Source organism: Rhagoletis pomonella, unplaced genomic scaffold (assembly GCF_013731165.1).
Source record: "Rhagoletis pomonella isolate Grant_MI unplaced genomic scaffold, Rhpom_1.0 Rhpom_scaffold_00001, whole genome shotgun sequence".
Taxonomy (NCBI): Eukaryota; Metazoa; Arthropoda; class Insecta; order Diptera; family Tephritidae; genus Rhagoletis; species Rhagoletis pomonella.
In genome coordinates this window covers 19,437,316-19,457,299 of record NW_023458555.1, presented here as the reverse complement: position 1 = coordinate 19,457,299, position 19,984 = coordinate 19,437,316, and the positions used below count along the sequence as shown (strand labels likewise).

Sequence of the window (19,984 nt, the reverse complement as noted above, 5' to 3'; positions counted from 1 at the left end):
AAAAATTTCCTAAATTGCCTAAAGGAAATTTTTGCACATGCAGCAGTACATAGCATGAATTTAGGCGCCTGGTGTTAGCAGACGCGCCTAAACATATCTTTTCACTGAGAATCAAATTTGAAATAATTTTTTTTGTACTTTTTATGCAAAATTAATAAAAATAACATTTATTTATGATTTTTATTCTATAAATCCAAAATAACAGTTATTTTTAATTTTTATCTAAATAATCTGCAAATAACAGTTATTTTTGTGTTTTAGATTATATGCCTTAGATAACAATTATTGAAGACTTTTATTTATAAAAATTTGCGATAGCGACAGTTGGAATCCGGCTGCTGATGAGCCTTTTTGCGCATACAAGAATTGAGGGTTTTTTTTTCATTACCTGGTAATCAAGTGACGGTGACACATTATTCTGCTTCGACAGGAGAGGGAGAGAATGTTAGAACAAAAGTTTGAAGCTACAAATGGGGTGTTGCAAGAACTGTGGCAAATAAAGATGTCATAAGAAGAATGTCATCCTGCCTGTAGTACATAAAGAAATTACTGAGCTTTTGAACTTACTTACATACCGTCTTCATCTTGATCTTCTTTATAAAGATAATATTCGACGGCCTTGTTCCTCCTTCCAATAAAGGAGTCACCATGCAAATTTCTTCTGAAAGGAAGTACATATTTAGATGTAGTCCCAGCAATTTTTTGTGGAAGTCGCACGTTAAACAACAATGGACTTTCATTGCCTTAGTGGTCTTAGAGCTATACATCTTTTTTGTTGTAGAGCAAACTCTAATTCAATAGCCTCCTGGCGCTCTTTATGCTCTTCTAAGCCTATCATTACCTAATACTTGCATCCATCGGCAAAAAAAATGGGTGCTAGCGTGAGATTGAAAATTCTGGAAACAGAGATCTACTTAGACGTTAACGTATTGTCAATGCCACAGGACAGTACTCCACCGTTGGTTTCGTTGAAGAGTTACTACAATATTGAGCTGTCCAGTGCTGGGTACTGGCTTAGACAATGCGAATTTTCTTCTCGTTTAAAACTCTTAGGGCTGGTTTCTTCAACTCAACTTAACTTAGTTAAGTCAATTTTCTTAACTTAGTCAAGACTAAGCTGTGTAAAACGTAGGCTAACTTTTGACTTAAGTCCAAAAAGTGGCTAAACTAAGTTAAGTTGAGTTGGAGAAACCAGCCATTATTCAATGGTGTTCTGAGCCTTATTTTATAAAGAATGTCAAAAAGTGCAACATAACTTATCTATACAAAACTTATTTTCTTCTAATGGCAAGCTAATTTGTGTCTCTCTGTTCGTACGTACTAAATATAAATTAAAGATGAAACCATGAAAGCCATAATGAGGCAATAGAATTCACAACTAACACTCAGGTGCTCATGGACTCAAATCAATTCAAACTAATTCCCTTCAATAAAAAAATTACACACATACATACTTCGATCACTTTCTTAGGATGCCACCGTGCCTACATATAATTACATTTATTAAATTTACAAATATATATTAACTAATGTAGTTACATTAAATTGCCAAGCATTTTGCTTTTACACTTTTACCTATCACTAATTTATATATTTACTGCTATTCGTATATTTCTAGGAATAAATTGCTTTCAACGATTCTCAGAACAACCAAAGTATAGCGAAGTGAATCCGGGTCAGGACGCCTTATTAACATGCAAAGTAATCGATAAGCGAGGCACATGCTCATGGCAAAAGGATAACAAGGTATGTAAATATTTGCTAGTAGCAAGCAGGTGAGAAGGGTTTAGTAAAAAGTACACCAAAAAAAAAAAACAATAACATAAAAAGAAAGCTACAACTATTTACACATGCATACAAGTTTACATGCCTGCATACATACTTAAATATGTACCTACATGGAGATAAATTTACTTAATAATGGAAAATTCCAAACAAAGCAAAATTTTTAGAAACAGTTAAGGCATATGAAAACACATCTCCGTCCTTCACATAATAACTGGCCAGTTGGCTACGTGTATTGTGCCACAAAAGCTAAGCCCCACATAGTCGGTCAGTCAATCGACTGGCTGGCTGGCTGTCAGTTGATTACTTTAACTGACTGACCAACTTTTCTGGCCTATGACAATGGTTCGGAGCACGTATGTACATTAGTATGTTTGTATGTAAATGTTGATTATTTACCTAGTTTTGTAGTCTGTTTCCTGGAAGTCAATTACTTGTTTATGCATATACTATAAGTACATACATATGTATGTACGCACATACATACATTGAAGACGTTGATGAGCTTTGAGGAAGTGTATGCATACAACATAGCTGTGCAGTGATCAGTAAATATGTGCGTGCTGCCAACCACAACAGAATAATAAAAAAAGTAATTTGTTTTTGGATACGCTACGCATATCAGACGAAAGCAAAACGTGTCATGTAAGTTTGCCTACATCGGTAGGTACCCAGCAAAAAACACGATTACCACAGAAGCGAAAGTGGAAACGAGCTAGGCGATGGGAATCGCTTACCCTTTCGCTTCAGGAAGGCCTTATTTTAACATGGGCATGTCATTGGCGGTAAGCCCTTACCCGCAGCATTACCTTCAAACGAAGGGAGAACGCATGCATAAACAGAATCCAGAGAAGCGAACAAAGAATGCCTTACAGAGAAACTAATGTAGAATGCCCAGATGAGTACATACTTATTTACATATATTAAATCAGAAAATGTGTTAAAAGATTAAAATTAATTAAAATTTATATAAATCAGTTTTTATACATACATATGTATGTATTTAGGTATTTAGATTTTCTTTAAAATCGGTATGTACATACATGCATATTTAATTAAGCTTAAAATTGTACTTCCTCACTCATGTACTTGACTTCATTGACTGACTTCAACTTCGCTGCAAATTGAACAAAGCAAAACATGATTTTTATGCGAGACAAATTTCCACAGAAACTAACGGGAGAAAAAGATTTTTTGGATATCCATTCTATTTTTCAGCTGGCTACGATGTAGCATTCTACTTTGCATTCCCTGAAATGAAGCAAAGAAGCGAAATAAAAAAAAATATTGTAGGATATTCTACTTTGCATTCCCTGAAATGAAGCAAAGAAGCGAATTAAGAAAGAAATATTATAGGACATTCTACTTTGCATTCCCCAAAATGAAACAAAGAAGCGAAATAAATAAAATATTGTATGACATTCTACTTTGCATTACCTACAATGCCTAAAAGAAGTGAAAAAATTCGAAGGCATTACAACGCTATGCCTTCTAGAACACGTTACCACTAAAAGCGATTACCGATTTTTTGCTGGGTAATTGCTTGTATATACATACATATGTAGTGTAAGCACATGTGTGGTTGGCCGTGTGAAAATATTAATCATTGCAGCAATAAATTTGCTAAAAACTTTTACTGAGGCTTAATTTAAATAAAACAATTAAGCACTATGCAGATTTAATTTTCTAAAAGTCTTTGCTTTGATGATATCCTTAAAATATAGCATTCCCTGTTTAGTTATAAAGTGCAGGCGAACAAAGTGGCATACTTAAAATAATATATTCAATTTATTTCCATAATAATTTCTATCAGTTGCGAGTGTCTCACTAAAAAAAGTTACAGTTTTCCCACCGGAATTATAAAATGTTTTAAATTTAAAGACTTTCGTCAAAATATTGCGATAAAATATTACGTTTACAAAAGCTGCACCGATTTTGAAAGACACTACAAGGTTAGGATATTCTAAGAGGGTTACCGCCTGTTCAAAATGGAAATTAAATTAAAACTATTAGTAAAACGAAATTCCACAATATGAATGTCAAACGATCGAAATTTATAAAAAGAATTATTTCGAAAACAGGGTTACCAACTGTTAAAAAAATGTACTTCAATTTTATTAATAACTTTAGTTAAATACATATTTTAATATGGTTGGCATTCTAAAAACCTTAAAGAAAGCTTTATTTTGAAAATACTTAGACTAGGGTTGCCAACTATCTGAAAGTCAAAATCAATTTAATTAACAAGTTCAATTAAATATTACGATCTGCATGTCAAACGAAACAGGTATGATAAATAATTATTTCGAAAACATGTTTAGAGGGTTACCACTTGATTAAAAGTAAAATTCAATTTAACTAATCAGTGGAAAAAAATACTTAAATAACGGTGTCTAATTAAAAAGGCTTAAAAACCTTTATTTCGCAAGATTCTTCTGAAGGGAGTTGCCACCTGTTTCGAAAATGGTTTTGAGAAAAATTAAGTTGCATCAATAAGGTTAATAAGATATTACAATATTTATGCCAAGCAAGAAGGTGTAAGAAATCTTTATTTAGAAAATACTTTGAAGAGAGTTGCCACCTGTCTAAACTTCAAATTCAATTCAGTTATGTAAAAAGAGGAACTAAATATTACACCATATAAAGGTGTAAACCGAAAGGGGCTTAAGAAACCTTTATTTCAGAATTTTTTTCTTAAGAGGGTTGCCATCTGTTCAATTTACTTTATAAACCAATGCATTATTTAATATTCCTTTTTTTCAAAATAAACATTTTTAAACTTTTCAGGAAGTTTGAGGGAAAATATTTATCAATATTATAGGAACCTAATGCCTTGCAACCACGCAGTTGGTTGCTTTGACACCATTCTAAGACAACACGTAGTAAACAAAAACTTTCTGAACTAAATAAATAAGGCAAAAGAAAACGCATGCGAAGCATTTTCATATTTTGCCATTACCTTAAAATATGAGCAATTTGACTTTCCTTGCATTTTAGTGTATGTATAAAAGTAATTACTTTTAACACATTTGTCATACCACAAAAAGGAAGAACATGAAAACCTATTATAATAACGACAGCACACATCAAAAACTACAAATAAACATACATACGCATACAAAACACTTATCCATACATAAAATTACATACTTGCATGCATGGATATGTATGTATGTATGTATATGTCCGCAGGCTATAACAATAGGGGTATTCACAATCCGGTGCATACTGTCCAGTATGGTGCATATATAGCATGATTGGCTAATTTTGTTGTTGTTTGAACACATGAAACAACCACAATTATCCTATTTATCCTATCTATGCACCATGCTAGACCATGTGCACCGGACCTTGAATACCCCTAATGATAATAATAAAGACTTGTCCAAATTAAACTCAGCTGCGACAACAGAAAAATATGAATAAATGTAGCTAATGGTAAAAGCAAAAACGCTGCAGACGCACATTTGTTGTTGGCTTTGATTATTCATTTTGACACGAAATATTTTGTTTTTTCAAGCAAGCAAATAATAAAGATCTACATGAAACGTGGATATACATACATACTTACATATGTATATAAGTCATTTAAGCCAAAATATACAATGCCTTGAAAAGGAAATGCATGAAAATGAAGCAACATAGGTAAATGGCGCAACACAAATTTACTCCGTTTCATTCCATTTCAAGCGACATTGTACACCGGTTTGCAAGGTACACCACGTCGTATGAGTATTTCATGTACATACATACACTCATAAGTACATACATATGTATGTACATGTGAAATGAATTCTTTTCAGTAGGGTTTGCAGTTCTAGCCGGAATTTTTGACTATTGGGATCAGTGTGGCCAGGTCACTGAAGTGAGAAACCGTCAGTTTGGTTCCCGAAAATCGTCATTTGCTTGTAAAACAGAACCAGGAAGATCGTTTGGTTTTTTTTCTGATTGATATACGTAAAACATAAAAAGTTAAACGTTTTTACGGGTTTTTAAAATTTTTATTACTTTTATATATTTTAATAGTTTTTCATTGCAATAAAATCGCTTATTCTTCTTAATTTTTAAATCATTAATGCCCGGCTGCACCAATCAATTTTAAATTTATCAGCCTGTTAAAATTTAAAATGCCACAATTGTGTTCGGAAAATTAAACATTTTTAATTTTAACAGTCCGATAAATTTAAAATTGTTGAGTGAAACCTTGGATAAGTCGTATAACATTTGTTTTTTCACAAAGTTTTTCTCTAGTACATATTATGTATGTTTTACAGCTTTCTAGAAAAATCACAAGAATTTGTTTCATTACTTTTATTGCTTGAAAAAGTACTTTGCCGTTGGCTCAAATTTTCTTGAAGAACTAAATATGCGAGCGTTTTTTTTTCTTGAGATCTTCTGTCTGATTTAAGAAATTCTTATAGGGGAAAATTTATTTATATTTCTTGAGTGTGATTTTATACGAATTTTTAGATTTTCCTGAGAACTGTATACTAAGCTTTATTCAGGTACAATTTTTGATGCTACATTTAATTTTTGAAACTTTTAAGTACATCGGTGTTTGGATAAAATTCTAAAAAAGAGCAACCATTTCCTTTTAATAAGTCCCTCAAGAGTTGAGTTTTCTTGCAATGCAGCATCTTCTGGCTCGACAGATGAAGTAAAGAGAATATCAAATATTTTCGAAGTGCAACTTTACCATGTGCATTAAATACTATTCATACTTACAAGTTTTTCTAAATAATTTATTCATAATTTCCTTCGCTCAATAAAATATGTATCAGTACACAACTCAAAAACGACGAATTAGACTCCAAAAACTACACAAATAGTGGTGAAACAAAGAAGAACACCACTTATCGACAACTACTGTTAGTGCTGCCACATGATATAATTAGGATACAACAATTATGTATTAGCAGGAATGGCAAACAAGTGTTTACACTGCAATTTTTAGTTGTCTGTGTAGCTATCTTCAAATTTGAGAACCAGCCAAATTTGCATGTAAAGAAAAATCGTCATTGGGACAAAAAAATCGTCGAATCGTCATGGCCGTAAAATATCTTCAAAATGACGACCAAATCGTCAATCTGACAGCACTCATTGGGATAATCCGGATATATGAATATCTGAATAAAAAATCCGAATATCCAGATAATCTAAATAAGTTATTGGTATTCAGATCACCGAATGGTGTATAGAAATCTTGTTATCCGGATATTCGAATCTAAAAATTAAAAAATAATAATAATAACAACAGCTTTCGTGTATTAATGAAATGTTCTATTATACAAAGATTCTGTAATTTTTAGAAGGTTTAGGTTTACTTATAAAAACTCACGACTTCAAAAACTTCACGTAAAGAAATCTAGCATGGTTATAAATGGTGATCCTGCCTACCATGAATGTTGCTAAGACGCGATATCCTGGCCGGTAACTGGCTCTCGAGGAGTATAGCATTCCCTGCACTTAAAGCATAACGCTTAGTACTTTGTGATAAAACCTTTAGCAATTACCGCTAAGCTATAGCGAAAAACATCCCAAACGAGGACAGTCGATCCTAGGTGTTTGAATAGCAGACTTGGAATAGCTATACCGTACGCAAGGAAGTGCTGGGATGATTTACCTCGTCATCTTGCAGGCAGCTGCGACAGTAAATATTTTGGGCGAAGCGAATGAACTTCAATCGGGCAAAGTGCTCTCCATTTAAACACAATAATTGAGAGTTGCAGCTTTGTAAGCTTGTTTGTCCCCTCTGATCCATCTTCGGCTGTAAAGACCTTTCAGTAGATCATACCCTGGTTTTTGGTCAGCAGACTAATTCACATGTGGTCAAGGTACCTCCAACGAGGCCGGCTTGAGGGTGCTTGACCTGGCACCTATATTAATGAATCGGGCAAGGAACCATCCAGATGCAACCGAAAGCTAGATCAGGCATTCCACAATCAGATTTTAGCGCATCATAACCGATAGCTCCCGAATACATAGTTAATAGAATTTGCTGCAACTGTCGACCAGAATGTAGCAAAGAAAGTGTGCAACATTTCCTTTGTGATTGCCCAGGCCTAGCGGCTACTAGGCATAAAGTAATGGAAGACTCATACAAGCAAAACCAGCACATATAACAGGATTAGAAGAATCTAGATGGTTGGGCCGGGAAATCTAGATGTATGTAGATATTTATCATTCAACGAAAAGTGCATCAAAGTGACGCCAAATGCGTTAATTTTTATACCCGAGCGCACTTGTGCACAAGGGTATTATAACTTTGTTCACATAACGGTTGTTTGTAACAGGCAAAACGAATCGAGATAGATATAGACAAATGTATACATAAATGATCAGAATGAAAAGAGAAATCGATTAAGCGGTGACTGTCTGTCCGTCTGTCCGTCCGTCCATCCGTCCGTCTGTGCACACGATAACTCAAGTAAAAATTGAGATATCTTAACGAAACTTGGTACGTGGACTTCTTTTGGGCATAGGACGGACGGTATTGAAAATGGGCGAAATCGGACAATAACCACGCCTACCTCCCATATAACGGTAATTTTCAGAAATACGAAAAGTGCGATATTTTAGTAACTACTGAAGATAATTCACTCAAAATTGATATTTACAATGAGTTTTAGACGAGAAATAAGAATATTAAAAAATGTTGGCAAATGGGCGTAGCCACGCCTACTTATGGTTACATGTGTATATCTTGGTAACCGCTGCACCAATTTCTTCCAAACTTGGCACAGTTGTTGGTCCTGCTACAACATACCAAATGGCCTAAAATTTTTAAAATCGGACAATAACCACGCCCACATCCCATATAACGGTAATTTAGAAAAATACGAAATCCTCGATAAATCAGTAAATATTAAAGCTAATTTATTCAAAATTGATGGTTGCAACAATTTTTTAACAAGAAATACGCTTATGATACAATTTTGGAAAATGGGCGTGGCACCGCCCACTTATGATCACATATATGTATCTCGCTAACCGTTCTAGCCATTTGAACCAAACTCGGTATGGTTATTGTGCTTGCCACGTAAAAGCAAAGCGTTGAAAATTATTGAAATCGGACTAAAATTACGACCGCTTTTCATATAACGGTATATTTCAGAAATGCTTGAAACTGCAATATTTCGAAATTTAAGGACGCTAATTTACTTAAAATTTATACACCCCGGCTTATCGTGTAGCGGTAGCTTTCGGAAAGGTGGAAAACATATATTTAATAATTGCGCCGGGTATTTAATGTTCGGCTCCGCCCGAACTTAGACTTTCTTACTTGTTGTCTTGTAAATTTGTTGCAATGTTTGTGGTTATAACCGTGGTATGGCACCACTAATTGGACCTTCGGAGTTAGAGTGGTCCTGAGTGCTCCACAAAGATTGCGGACCCATTGTAGCCATTTTCTAACTTGCATATTCTACCAAATAACGACTTCGTAAAACATTGTGAGTTTCAATTTGGTTTAAGTGAGCCAGGAATCCCGTGTGCTTCATTTGGTCGGACACCACCAGTTGAAGGCTTCCAATTTAGGGAATAGTTGCGGTTGGTATTTTATGCTGTCTGAATGAAATTTTTTTTTTTTTGGGATTATTCATATCTTTGAAACTGCAAAGACCTTTTGAAAGAATCCTGACGTAGAGAAAAACTAAAAGTGCAGTTTTACTATATTTGGTTTATAGTTTCGTGAGTAAGTGTATTGTTTCACGGTTTTCGAACTTCTTTTCGCACGGTGTATATTGTTGTTTTCTTTTCTCGAAGAGACAATTGTTTTGTTCCAAGTTCGTTGATCTCAAACACCTCATTCTAATACTTACATAGGTATCTCCAAATGCTAGTAAAATAAAGCTCTCTCAAAATGATTAAACTTTTGCTATGGAAATATTTTATTTATTCCAGGTGAACTATTTACAAAAAAAAATGTTGTTAATGCCGAATGTATTAAAAAATAATTGATTTTTTTTTCGAAATTGCCTTGCAAAACTACTTTAGACTCAGGGTGATCTTTTTTTATTTGCTTGTACGGTGGCACAGTCTAATATAAATGCGTACGAGTACGCAGTTCACCCTCGTTTTCCTTTCATTTCGCTTAATTTCACATTCTGTTGCATATTACCGGCGTTTTCGTTATCAAATATTTGTGCCTTCCTGCTGTTGCTTTGCCATTCTGTTGTTGTGGTTGCTGCTAATACAAATGTTGAATGGTCATTGCTGCGCCAGCCAATGCTTTCAGAATATTTGCTGTATATAAATATTTCGTTTGCCCGTCGTTTGCATGTGTGGCAAAGAGCAACAAATAACTTACCTTTATATGCATACATGTACATTAGGGTGCATCAGCAAAAAACAGTTGCGTTTTTTCCACCGGAACTATACTGTTTTATTTAAAACTTGCACCAAAATATTTTGACCAAATATTAAGATTTAAATGAGCTAGAGTGATTTGGAAATACCACCCAAAATCTTATTGTTTGGATTTCGTTGGCAAAATTTTCAGAAAAAAAAATACTTCTGTCATCCGATTTGAGTTTTGGAAGAAAAATTTTCTAATATAATTTAAAAACACTCAACTTTTGGAGATACATATTTCCAAATCGGTACAGCTCATGTAAATCTTAGTATTTTTCCAAACCTTTTTTGGCAAAAGTCTTAAAATAAAATAATTCTGCTAATTCCGATGGAAAAACCGTACCCATTTTTTTTTTTAGTTTGTATGCATCCTAATGCACCAACATACGTGCATGTTGTGCGTATCTGGGGACGAACGTGCGCACATTAAAATATTCATGCTGCTCCGTGTTCATGTTGTTGTTGACATTGCAATTATTGTTGCTCCTGATATTTCACAGAAACCCACATTGAAACTCGTAGAGATTTGTTAGCTTCATTTGTATGTATGCCAACTGCGCTGTCCACCCCGACAGGAAACCGGAATTCACCTGTGCGCTCAGCTTCATTTCCACAAGCGACAGATACAGACAGAGATGTTAAGACATGTTTGTGTATAGCATAAACATTGATGAAAACGGTTATTCGGCTCTTTATTATTCTCTGCTTTTTTTCTGTTTATTCGCATTTATAAATCGCCATTTTTTCTATTTTAATTTTTCAAGCATTTCTCAGGTTTTTGTCACAGCAATGCTGTGATATTTCCCAGCTCGTTTTCCGGTTATCTTTTTTGTGTCCTTTTCCACATGTATGTCTTTCTAATTTTGTGAATTTTTAACCGACTTCCAAAAAAGGAGGAGGTTATCAGTTCGTCGGAAAATATATTTTTTTTATTTTTTATTATGTATGTTACCGCATAACTTTGGACCACGTCAACCGATTTCGATAATTCTTTTTGCATCGGAAAGGTAGTGTCTCCGAGGTGGTCCCATACTAATCTGGTTGAGATCCGATCAGTGGATCATGAGATATATATATATATATATTTTTTTTTTATATGGGAGTTGAAGTCGGTTTTTTTTTGCTAAAAATTACTAGTTACTTCATTTCTTCATCACAATTTGAAATTACAACGCTGTGCAACACTGCAGGTCATGGAGATTTTTTTAAATCCTCTATCTTCGTTGGCTCCCTCCTTTGCTCTCATTCCAGTTTTTTCAGCGCATTTAAAGCCGTACAAAATTCTGATCTACTCACTCACTCGGATATCCACGAATACATGAACCATGAGAATATTTAGTACACAATTAATTTTGAATATTTTTATTGAGCTTTGTACCACGATTGTTTATAAGGAAAAATTGAAAAAGCAACAAAGTCTAAGCGGTAGAAGTTATAGCAGCTATTTCGGAGATCACCACATCTCCTCATCAGACTTCTTTTTTCTAGACTTCAGCCGAATCATTTGTTTTTCTAATAAATTCTAATCTTTACGAAGGCTGCTATAGGTGGCAGTAGGCGTATCGGCCGCAATATTCAACTCAAAACGTAGACGGCGGTAATCTGAGAGGATTTCTTTATTTTGAGTTGTGACTCTTTTGAAGACGGTGTGCGATATTTATGTATGTATTATTATTAGTAATATTGCTCGCGGTGCTCCAACAGTCGCAATGGCCGGGTGAGCATTTTTTTTTCTTTTTTGACTAATTTTTTTTTCATATTTATTTATTTTTGCAATTTTTAGATTTTATTGTAAAGAAATTTTTGTCGAAAGAATTTTTTTTAATGTCATTTAATTTTTGTCATATTGAAGTATTTGGATTTTTTTGATGAAATTTTTGTTAAAAAAATATTTTCTCGCTTCATTTTCACGTTTTTTAGATTAAAATATAGAGCAATTATCTTTTCCTCTATAATTTTCTTATTGTGACCTACTCATAACCAGCTAACAAGTGGGTAACTTCCTTTTAAGACTGGAGATCTGAGAGAGCTTACTGAATATCAAATAGTCTCAAAATCGATGCTCAGCACGAAAAGTCTCTATTAGTGACTAGAGACTCTTTACGGAATATCGGCATTAGACTCCCCCCAAAATACTCAGGGTTGCTAGGAAAAATTGAGGTGAGAGTACACCTCTATAAAAAATCCTAAGCTTCGAATTAATCATAAAATGAAATAGTGAATTACCTCTATCCGCAGCGAAGTAAACCTCGACTAGCGCATATTACCCTCTGTAGAGTGACGAAGCCTTAAATGCACTTTGTCCGTACCCACATTCAAGTCTTTTCGCATATATTTATCCTTGGAAATCAGCCGTCGGATTCAAATGCTGAGGCATATTTTCCAAAAAACAAGGACCTCACCCTCATCGACTGTGTCGGAAATAACCGAGCACTTGCCTTCATGATACCAATTTTCAGTCAATGGTCAAGGAATTATACTATCCTAGAATAAGGATGTTGAAGTCTTATGATCAATGTAAAACACAAAGGCCCGATCGTATTGTTTGCACGTTCCTCTGAAACAGACTCGATGATAATGTTTCACAACAGCAATTTAAGTGAAAAATAATTTTGTTTATTTCAATTTATTAGGAAAACTGCTGGTGAAGACCAGGACACAATAAACAGGTGAAGTAATAAAACAGCTTTCTCTCTTTATTTACTGACATGCGGCTGCCTTATAGTCAAATTTTATAGGCAAATTTTCAATGAAGGCAGTGTCCAAATCTTTCTTCTCTTTCTAATTTATTCCCCTAGTATAATTCCACCAAGGTGAAGGCGGCAGTTAACCCCACTATCAAAAGTAATCTCTTAAATAATTTTTTTTCCTGTCAAATAATATATTTTTTTTTATTGCTGCATAAACCTCTTGATTCAGATTCACAAAAAAAAAATCGTACTAATATTTTGAAAGTGCAACTACACATTCAAAGCAGATGCAACTTTCAAAAAAAAGGGCACTAACTGCAACAAGGGATGCCAACACACATGTGGTGTGCCCACTTTTCTTCGAGGCAGGCATCATCAAACACAATTTCCAAAAAAAAAATATATATATAAAAACTGTGATTGCTTGTTTTCTTGTATAGTAAAATACACAGCAGTTGGGGGGAAAAAAATCATAATAAATTCGTGAACAATAACAAAATTAAACAAAACCACAGCTAGCAAAAATTGTAGGGGCAATTACACAAACTTCAGAACCAACTTGTATTGACCACAAACGTGTTCTTTTGAACTTGCAAAAAATTAATTTCAAATTTCGAGTGCATTGTTGTATGAAGACAACCTCAAAATTACAACTACACAAATATGTACATACATACATATGTATGAGCAATTACACCTACAGAGAAAACAGATGCAGGAGCTAAAACTAAAAGAGTAGCCCTTCAGCAATAAGAAAACAAGACACCCGAAAAACAACCAACAAAAGAGCAGTAAAACAAAGAAAACAAAAATGCTGCTTGCATCAGCTCGCCTGGGTGCCTGCTATGTGCACTCCCCTCAGTTAGTTCAGGTTTGTCACTAGGCACCCTTCCGGCTTGCCGCATCCTTTCTGCCCTTATTTCATTTCATTTTATATAAACACCCAGTCGTTGTGTGTGCCACATGCGCTTTGAAGCGTGCTGCATACATATGTTGCATCCACAATTTTTGCAAAGTATGCTAGCGGCAATATAATGCAATGCCTTTTTGTACGTGCGAGGGTGTGCGTGTGTGTGTTGATATGCTTGCATTTTTAGTTGCATTTCTATGCACCAACTGTGCTCATCTCCAGTTTATTACGAGTGCGCACACATAGCTACCTACTCACGCACTCTCCAAACCGAATTGCCTTCAAGTGCAGTTGTCGCCTTGTTTTTGTTATTACTGATGCTGTTACTTTATACGTACATATGCTTGTTGTGTTTGTAAGTACATATGTACATACCATAACATTTTTTGATGGGCTATCCTTTATTGTTAACATATCTTTTGTTTTTGTTTATTTCGTTACCACAAGTGCAGCATATTTGTTGTTCTACATGTGTTTGTGTATGTTTTTATAGTAACTTTTGCTATGCTTACATTCGAGTGACACTCTAGCTGGTGCATTCTCCGCCGAACCCTCTTAGATGGATTTCTAAAAATGCACATATGACTATCACACACGCACACACACACACTCAAACGCTTGCAATTGTGTTTCTGCTTTTCAAGTACTATTCCCTCCAAGTGCCTTTGAATGCAATAACTGTCACCTCAACTGCCACTTTGTTGCCATGTACAAGTGACAACGAATGAAATTTAAAAGGTTTTCGGACACTTTTCTTCGTTTGAAACGCTTCTCAGTTTCTTTGCGCTTTTTATTATTTCCAGATAAAGAAAAAGCAAGTCAACAAAAAATGTTAAAGCAAATATGCATTCATATTTAGCACATTTTATTGCGCTTATTTCAGAAAACCGATTGCTGAGAAATATTTGAAGAGTTCTTGAAATCGAAGAATCATTGAACTAAAATTTTATAATAAGTTAAATAAAAATAAAAAGTATAAATGTGGCCAGTGGTGACTAATTTTGATCGTTTATTAATGGTTTGGATAACGCACTTCTATACTCAATCTTCTTAAAGTATAAAAATGTTCTTTAAGCAGCGGTTAATATAAATATGGATGCAAATTCTCATCGTCAGTACTACGGTGATTGACTCCCCAGATTTTTTGGATATCTGAAGATGGCTTTTTTGGAAATCTTGATTTTTAGAATATCAAATAAACCGGACTTTTTATCGAACAAACGGGTCATCAAATCTTGACCTCTTAATAAAAGTTTTGAGTTTTACGAAGTTTTCAAGGCTTTTTTCCAGTTAAGGCCAACTCCTAAAATGTTTTAAAATTATATCCTAGGATTTTGACGCTTAAACGTTTTCTATGTGCTTGGCGGAGCTTATACTCCAATTAGTGTTCTTCTTCTTGACGTGTCACAAATGGAAACTTATATCCATATTGGCTGTATTACCCCATATTGGCCCACAGACTTAAATAAAACTCCCGACCTAGTGGGTTTTATATAGTTTTGTTAAAAAATTAACTATTTTTTTTATAAAAACCATAGTTAAAATGAAATAATAAAAAAAAATTATAGTCGAAACTAGTAAGAATCTGAGTGGCCTACAATTATGATAAGCAGTATATTGTTCAAATTACTAAAATGCAGAAGGTACTTAACATTTTTGATTTTTATTATAAAATAATCTATACTCAATTCGGCGTATGCTTTCCATATTATCGTATCGTGGTGCTGCAAAACCTCGTAACTGACATTTGTGCCAAAAAAGATATTTGCTCACCGGAAGCTCCTAGCATAAATCTATTTATACTAAAATATCTATTTGGGCAACCTCACATACTAGATTTCGCATCATCTTGATACGTGGTTTTGTACTTTAAACGATTATATACATACACTAGCAAATGCCTGGTTTTCTTCGCGATGCCTTATAAGAACTTTTGTGTTGATTGATATTCTTACCGTGTATAGCGATGACCCATTGATGTGCTTAGGATATTTGTGAAGCTTAAAAAATTGTGCACTTCTTTGTATGCATACTTAAAGAATGGGGCTTTATTAGGTCATCTAAAATGTACATTTGTAGAGCGGCATCTAAATATCGTGATTTCAGCGCCATCTCTAATTTGGGTCTATTTTTTCGCAGAAGCACTTCTTATCATAAAGTTAATACCCATTAATCCCGCTCATACGATAAAGATGGGTTCTCTAAATATCTCGACTCCGGCGCCATCTGTCAGCACCATTTTTTGCAAAAGTATATTTTACGATGAAGAGCGGAATTTCAAATCCATGTGACGTATGATTCCGAAGTTATGGCTGATTAAAAATTCCCTCCTATAGGATGCGCCACGCCCCTTTTACTAAAGTATATGTACTTTACTATAAGCATTAAAAATATCACGCCTATGGGAGGTGCCTCGTCCCCTTGTCAGATCTAATTTTTTTATACAGTTGGTTATGCCAATAAAAGCCCCATGAAAATACATTCAGTAGTTTCGGAGATTAGTGTGCTCAAACAGACAAACAGACAAACAATCTACAGTTTTATTATAGTATAGATCAGGGACCGTAACAGTTACAACATTTATTTAAAAAAAAAAACGGTCTTTAGCATTTTTTTTTTTTAATTTTATTTAAACACTCCTTACATAGCCGTTATTTCTGACTTTTCTTTTATAAATCCAAAATATTAGTTATTTTTGGTCTTTATTTAAATAATTGCGAATAACCGTAATTTTTGATTTTAAATTATACGTCTCAGGTAGCAGTTATCGAAGACTTTTATTTATAAAAGTCATAAATAAAAATCAGTCACTGATCTTTACTTTTTAATCTTACTTATAACAGTCATTTGTATAAACTTTTGTTTCCTAACCCCTTCTTAACTGCAAAAAATGTTAATGACTTTTATATTTACGAATGATTTAAAAAATAAAAGTCGGTGACTGATTTATATAGATGACTTTTAACAGTAAAAGTCACTGACTGATTTTTATTGATCGCTTTTATAAATAAAAATCTTCAATAACTGTTATCTAAGACATATAATATAAAAATCAAAAATAACTGTTATTTTTTTGATTTTGCATAAAAATTGCAAATAAAAATTTATTTTCAAATTAGGGTCTCGGTGAAAAAAGAAATCGATTGGTATATATCAAATAGGTGTAGAATATTTCCTTCTTAGTGAATTTTTCATGACAGTTTTCATCAATAACTGTTATGTTCGGTCCCTGGTATAGATATGTACGTTCCTATGGTCGAGGTCCCAGACCAATGTTATTTATACTGTTTAAGTCGACGAGCTAAAGGTGCATTTGCAATCGGTGACTATTTTAGAATTTTGTATTGGTGATGCTGCTTGGCTATCTTTTGATCCACTTTCCAGTTTCTTTTCAATACCTTTCAGACCCCAGTACTGGTGCGAAAAATTTTGTGGGTTACAGTGTCCCTTGTTCCATAGCTCACAATTTATTCCGTAATTACGCAAATCTCGAATAAGGCCGACTCCTCAAAATATTTCCGCCTTAAAAACAACAGGCGAGAAACCTTTGCTATCAGTTTATCGACAATCTCGCTTCCTTCGGCGGCCCTGCGCTGACCTGATACCCGGCAAAGTTTTATGGTGTTTCTCTCTGCTGACGTGGTATTTCATAAACCTCTTTTTCACCTCAGATTTTGTCTCCTATGAAGTCGGAAATCACACTTGTAATCCTAGTATTTTAATCAGAATACCTTTCTCTGTTGCTGTTCAGTATCATTACCTCAATTCGCTCAAGTATTTTACCAAATAGTTTAACTAAAAGAAAGATAAAAACATCTTAATTCTAACAACAATTCGCTTCGTAAAGCCTTAATCACTATTAAGCGCCACTATTTTTTTCTACTTTTATGAGCAGCAAATTTGTATTAAATACTAACGAACCAATTTATGCACTTCTATGTGTGTGTGTGTGTAATTTCTTGTAATCTCTCTTCACTGCACACCAACTTTCGTTATTCAACACAAGACCAAAAGAATACTTGAACCTTCATCGTTCACATCTAATCAACTCAATTGCAGCCTTGGTTGCGGTGCGCTTCTTCTGCAGAATTCAGAATTTACTCACAGCTGCATTTGAGAGATGTTTTGTTGTAGTGTTTGTGTTTTGCTGTAAGTACCCTGCAGAAAAAAATTATCAATTGATAAAAAAAATAACCCACTTGTAGTTCGTTTTTTTTGCGGGATTTCTATAAAATATATAACTTGTAGTTAGCTACAAAAAGCCAACTTGAAACTAGTTGACAAGTAATGCAGGAGATTGTTTTCTTTAAACGCGTTCCTATTTAAATATCCTGCACTTCGCAAATACTTTTTCGAATTGAGGACAAATAAAATGACGATCGGAATTTCATATTATGATTTTGAAGTTATGTCTGACGAAGTTCGTATATGGGACCACCAAAAGCAGAATATGTAAACAGATATGAAATGTAATAAAATAAAAAAAAATATTTTGTTTTTCCTATTGATCCAAAAATAGTTAGTTACATCAACTGCAGAGGTAACCACCCTTGACTATTTTGTGGCCATCGCCATAGAAATATAATTAGCTTTCGTCTAAGAAAATATACAGATAATAAGTGATCTTTAGCTCCTTCCTAATCAACTTAAAGTTAGCTTATAGTTAGATATATTTCCTGCAGGGTATATTTGTGCATCTATGTATGTATGTACATATGAATTTCTTGCTGCTTCCGCATACATACATACATACATAGTTATATTTGTTCCGTGGCGCCAAGGAAGCAAAAACACAAACACGGCAGCCCGACGACTGATATGTGGGTGACATTTGTAACTGACACTTTTATTGTTTCTACGTTTGTAAATAGAGGAATGCATACAAACATACGAGTGCAATAACCAAGTAGCAAAGCGTAGGGTTTCAAACTGGTTTTGGTTGAAGTATTTTAGGTACCTGTAAATAGCCAAATTTTAGTCTAATTTCGAGGCAACATGAGAATGGGATTAAATTTTGCTTTTACTTTTTGTTCTTAATATTTAAAAGTAATTAAGCCTTAAACATTCCAAGATAAAAATTATCGGCATAGAAAAAATCAAAAAAGACTTTCGTTTTTGGGCTTCAGTAGCTTACTTTTGTGTCCGAAATCCTTAATTTGGTTGCGACTAAAATAAAAATCCTCTCGGTTTTCTCTTAGGACTTCGTTGTAATTTTTTCTTCTAAGTCGAGCTCTTAAGAAAGGCTCTTTGTTAATGATCTTTCACAAAGCAAGATTCGCTACAGCCGGTTTCGTCAGGAATTTAAATGAAAAATGATCTTTTATTTTCTGTCAATTTCCATATAAAATTCAAGCAAATTAAAATCATTTTTCACTTAAATTGCTTTCGTGAAATTGGCTGTTAGTCTTTTTATTGTCGTAGAATTTTTTTCGTGTAATTGATCATTTTTCCTTTGACTTTTTTATGACTAGTTGCAAGTTAACCCACATCGGTCATTTAAAGAGTCTAATAGCGCCATTAGCTTTGTTCTTTCAAGTTAAGCTTACATATCAATTTTCTTTTTTCATATCACGTACACTTCAGTTTCACACACACACACACACACACACACACAGCTACGTTCTCGATTCAATCCCATTGTTTTCATTCCTACGTTCGTCATTTTAATTTGCTCCGCTGTCTTACTTGAGTTACAAGCTTTCTTCCCACGTCTTTATTATTGCTATTGTTGTGTTTGAAATTTTCGCTTTTTCTATTAAAATGCCATGTTTTTGTGATTGTTGATTGTTGGCTTCCAGAATTTTAAACGATGAATGTAAAATTGCAGAAATTGTTTAAAGTCAACGGTAGTTCGTGTTGTAAAAATATTTAAAGTATTTTATTACAATAATACATACATAGTTACCCTATAAAAAATACGTACATTTTAATGAAAGTATTGTCACTTACATAATAACTTATCGATGGTCCTCTGCAATAATGGCACAACTCAAAATTTCATGTTTTTACGTTAAATAGCAGATTAGGTTTATATATATCCATATTTTTCTGTTACAAATCGACTTATGCTTAATTGTTACCAATCCGACAGGGGCGCTCTTTTGCCATTTGCCACAAAACCGAAGTAGGCAACCCTTACTCTCTGAATAGAGTATCCACCTATTTCTAAAGTTAATATATATTAAATAAAAAACTTAGTAAAATAACGGGTGATTTTTTTGAGGTTAGGATTTTCATGCATTAGTAT

General features: G+C 34.0%; 1 protein-coding gene across 1 annotated transcript in view; it reads left to right on the top strand.

Annotated features, from left to right (window-relative positions):
• The first annotated feature begins 869 nt into the window (after nt 1-869).
• The window catches only part of LOC118738822 (kin of IRRE-like protein 2), a 67,759-nt gene continuing 48,644 nt past the window's right edge, over nt 870-19,984 (top strand). Inside the window, exons 1-2 of the mRNA XM_036469854.1 lie at nt 870-999; nt 1,619-1,746. Coding sequence (XP_036325747.1) covers nt 870-999; nt 1,619-1,746 — 258 coding nt within the window. The remainder of the gene's footprint in view (nt 1,000-1,618; nt 1,747-19,984) is intronic.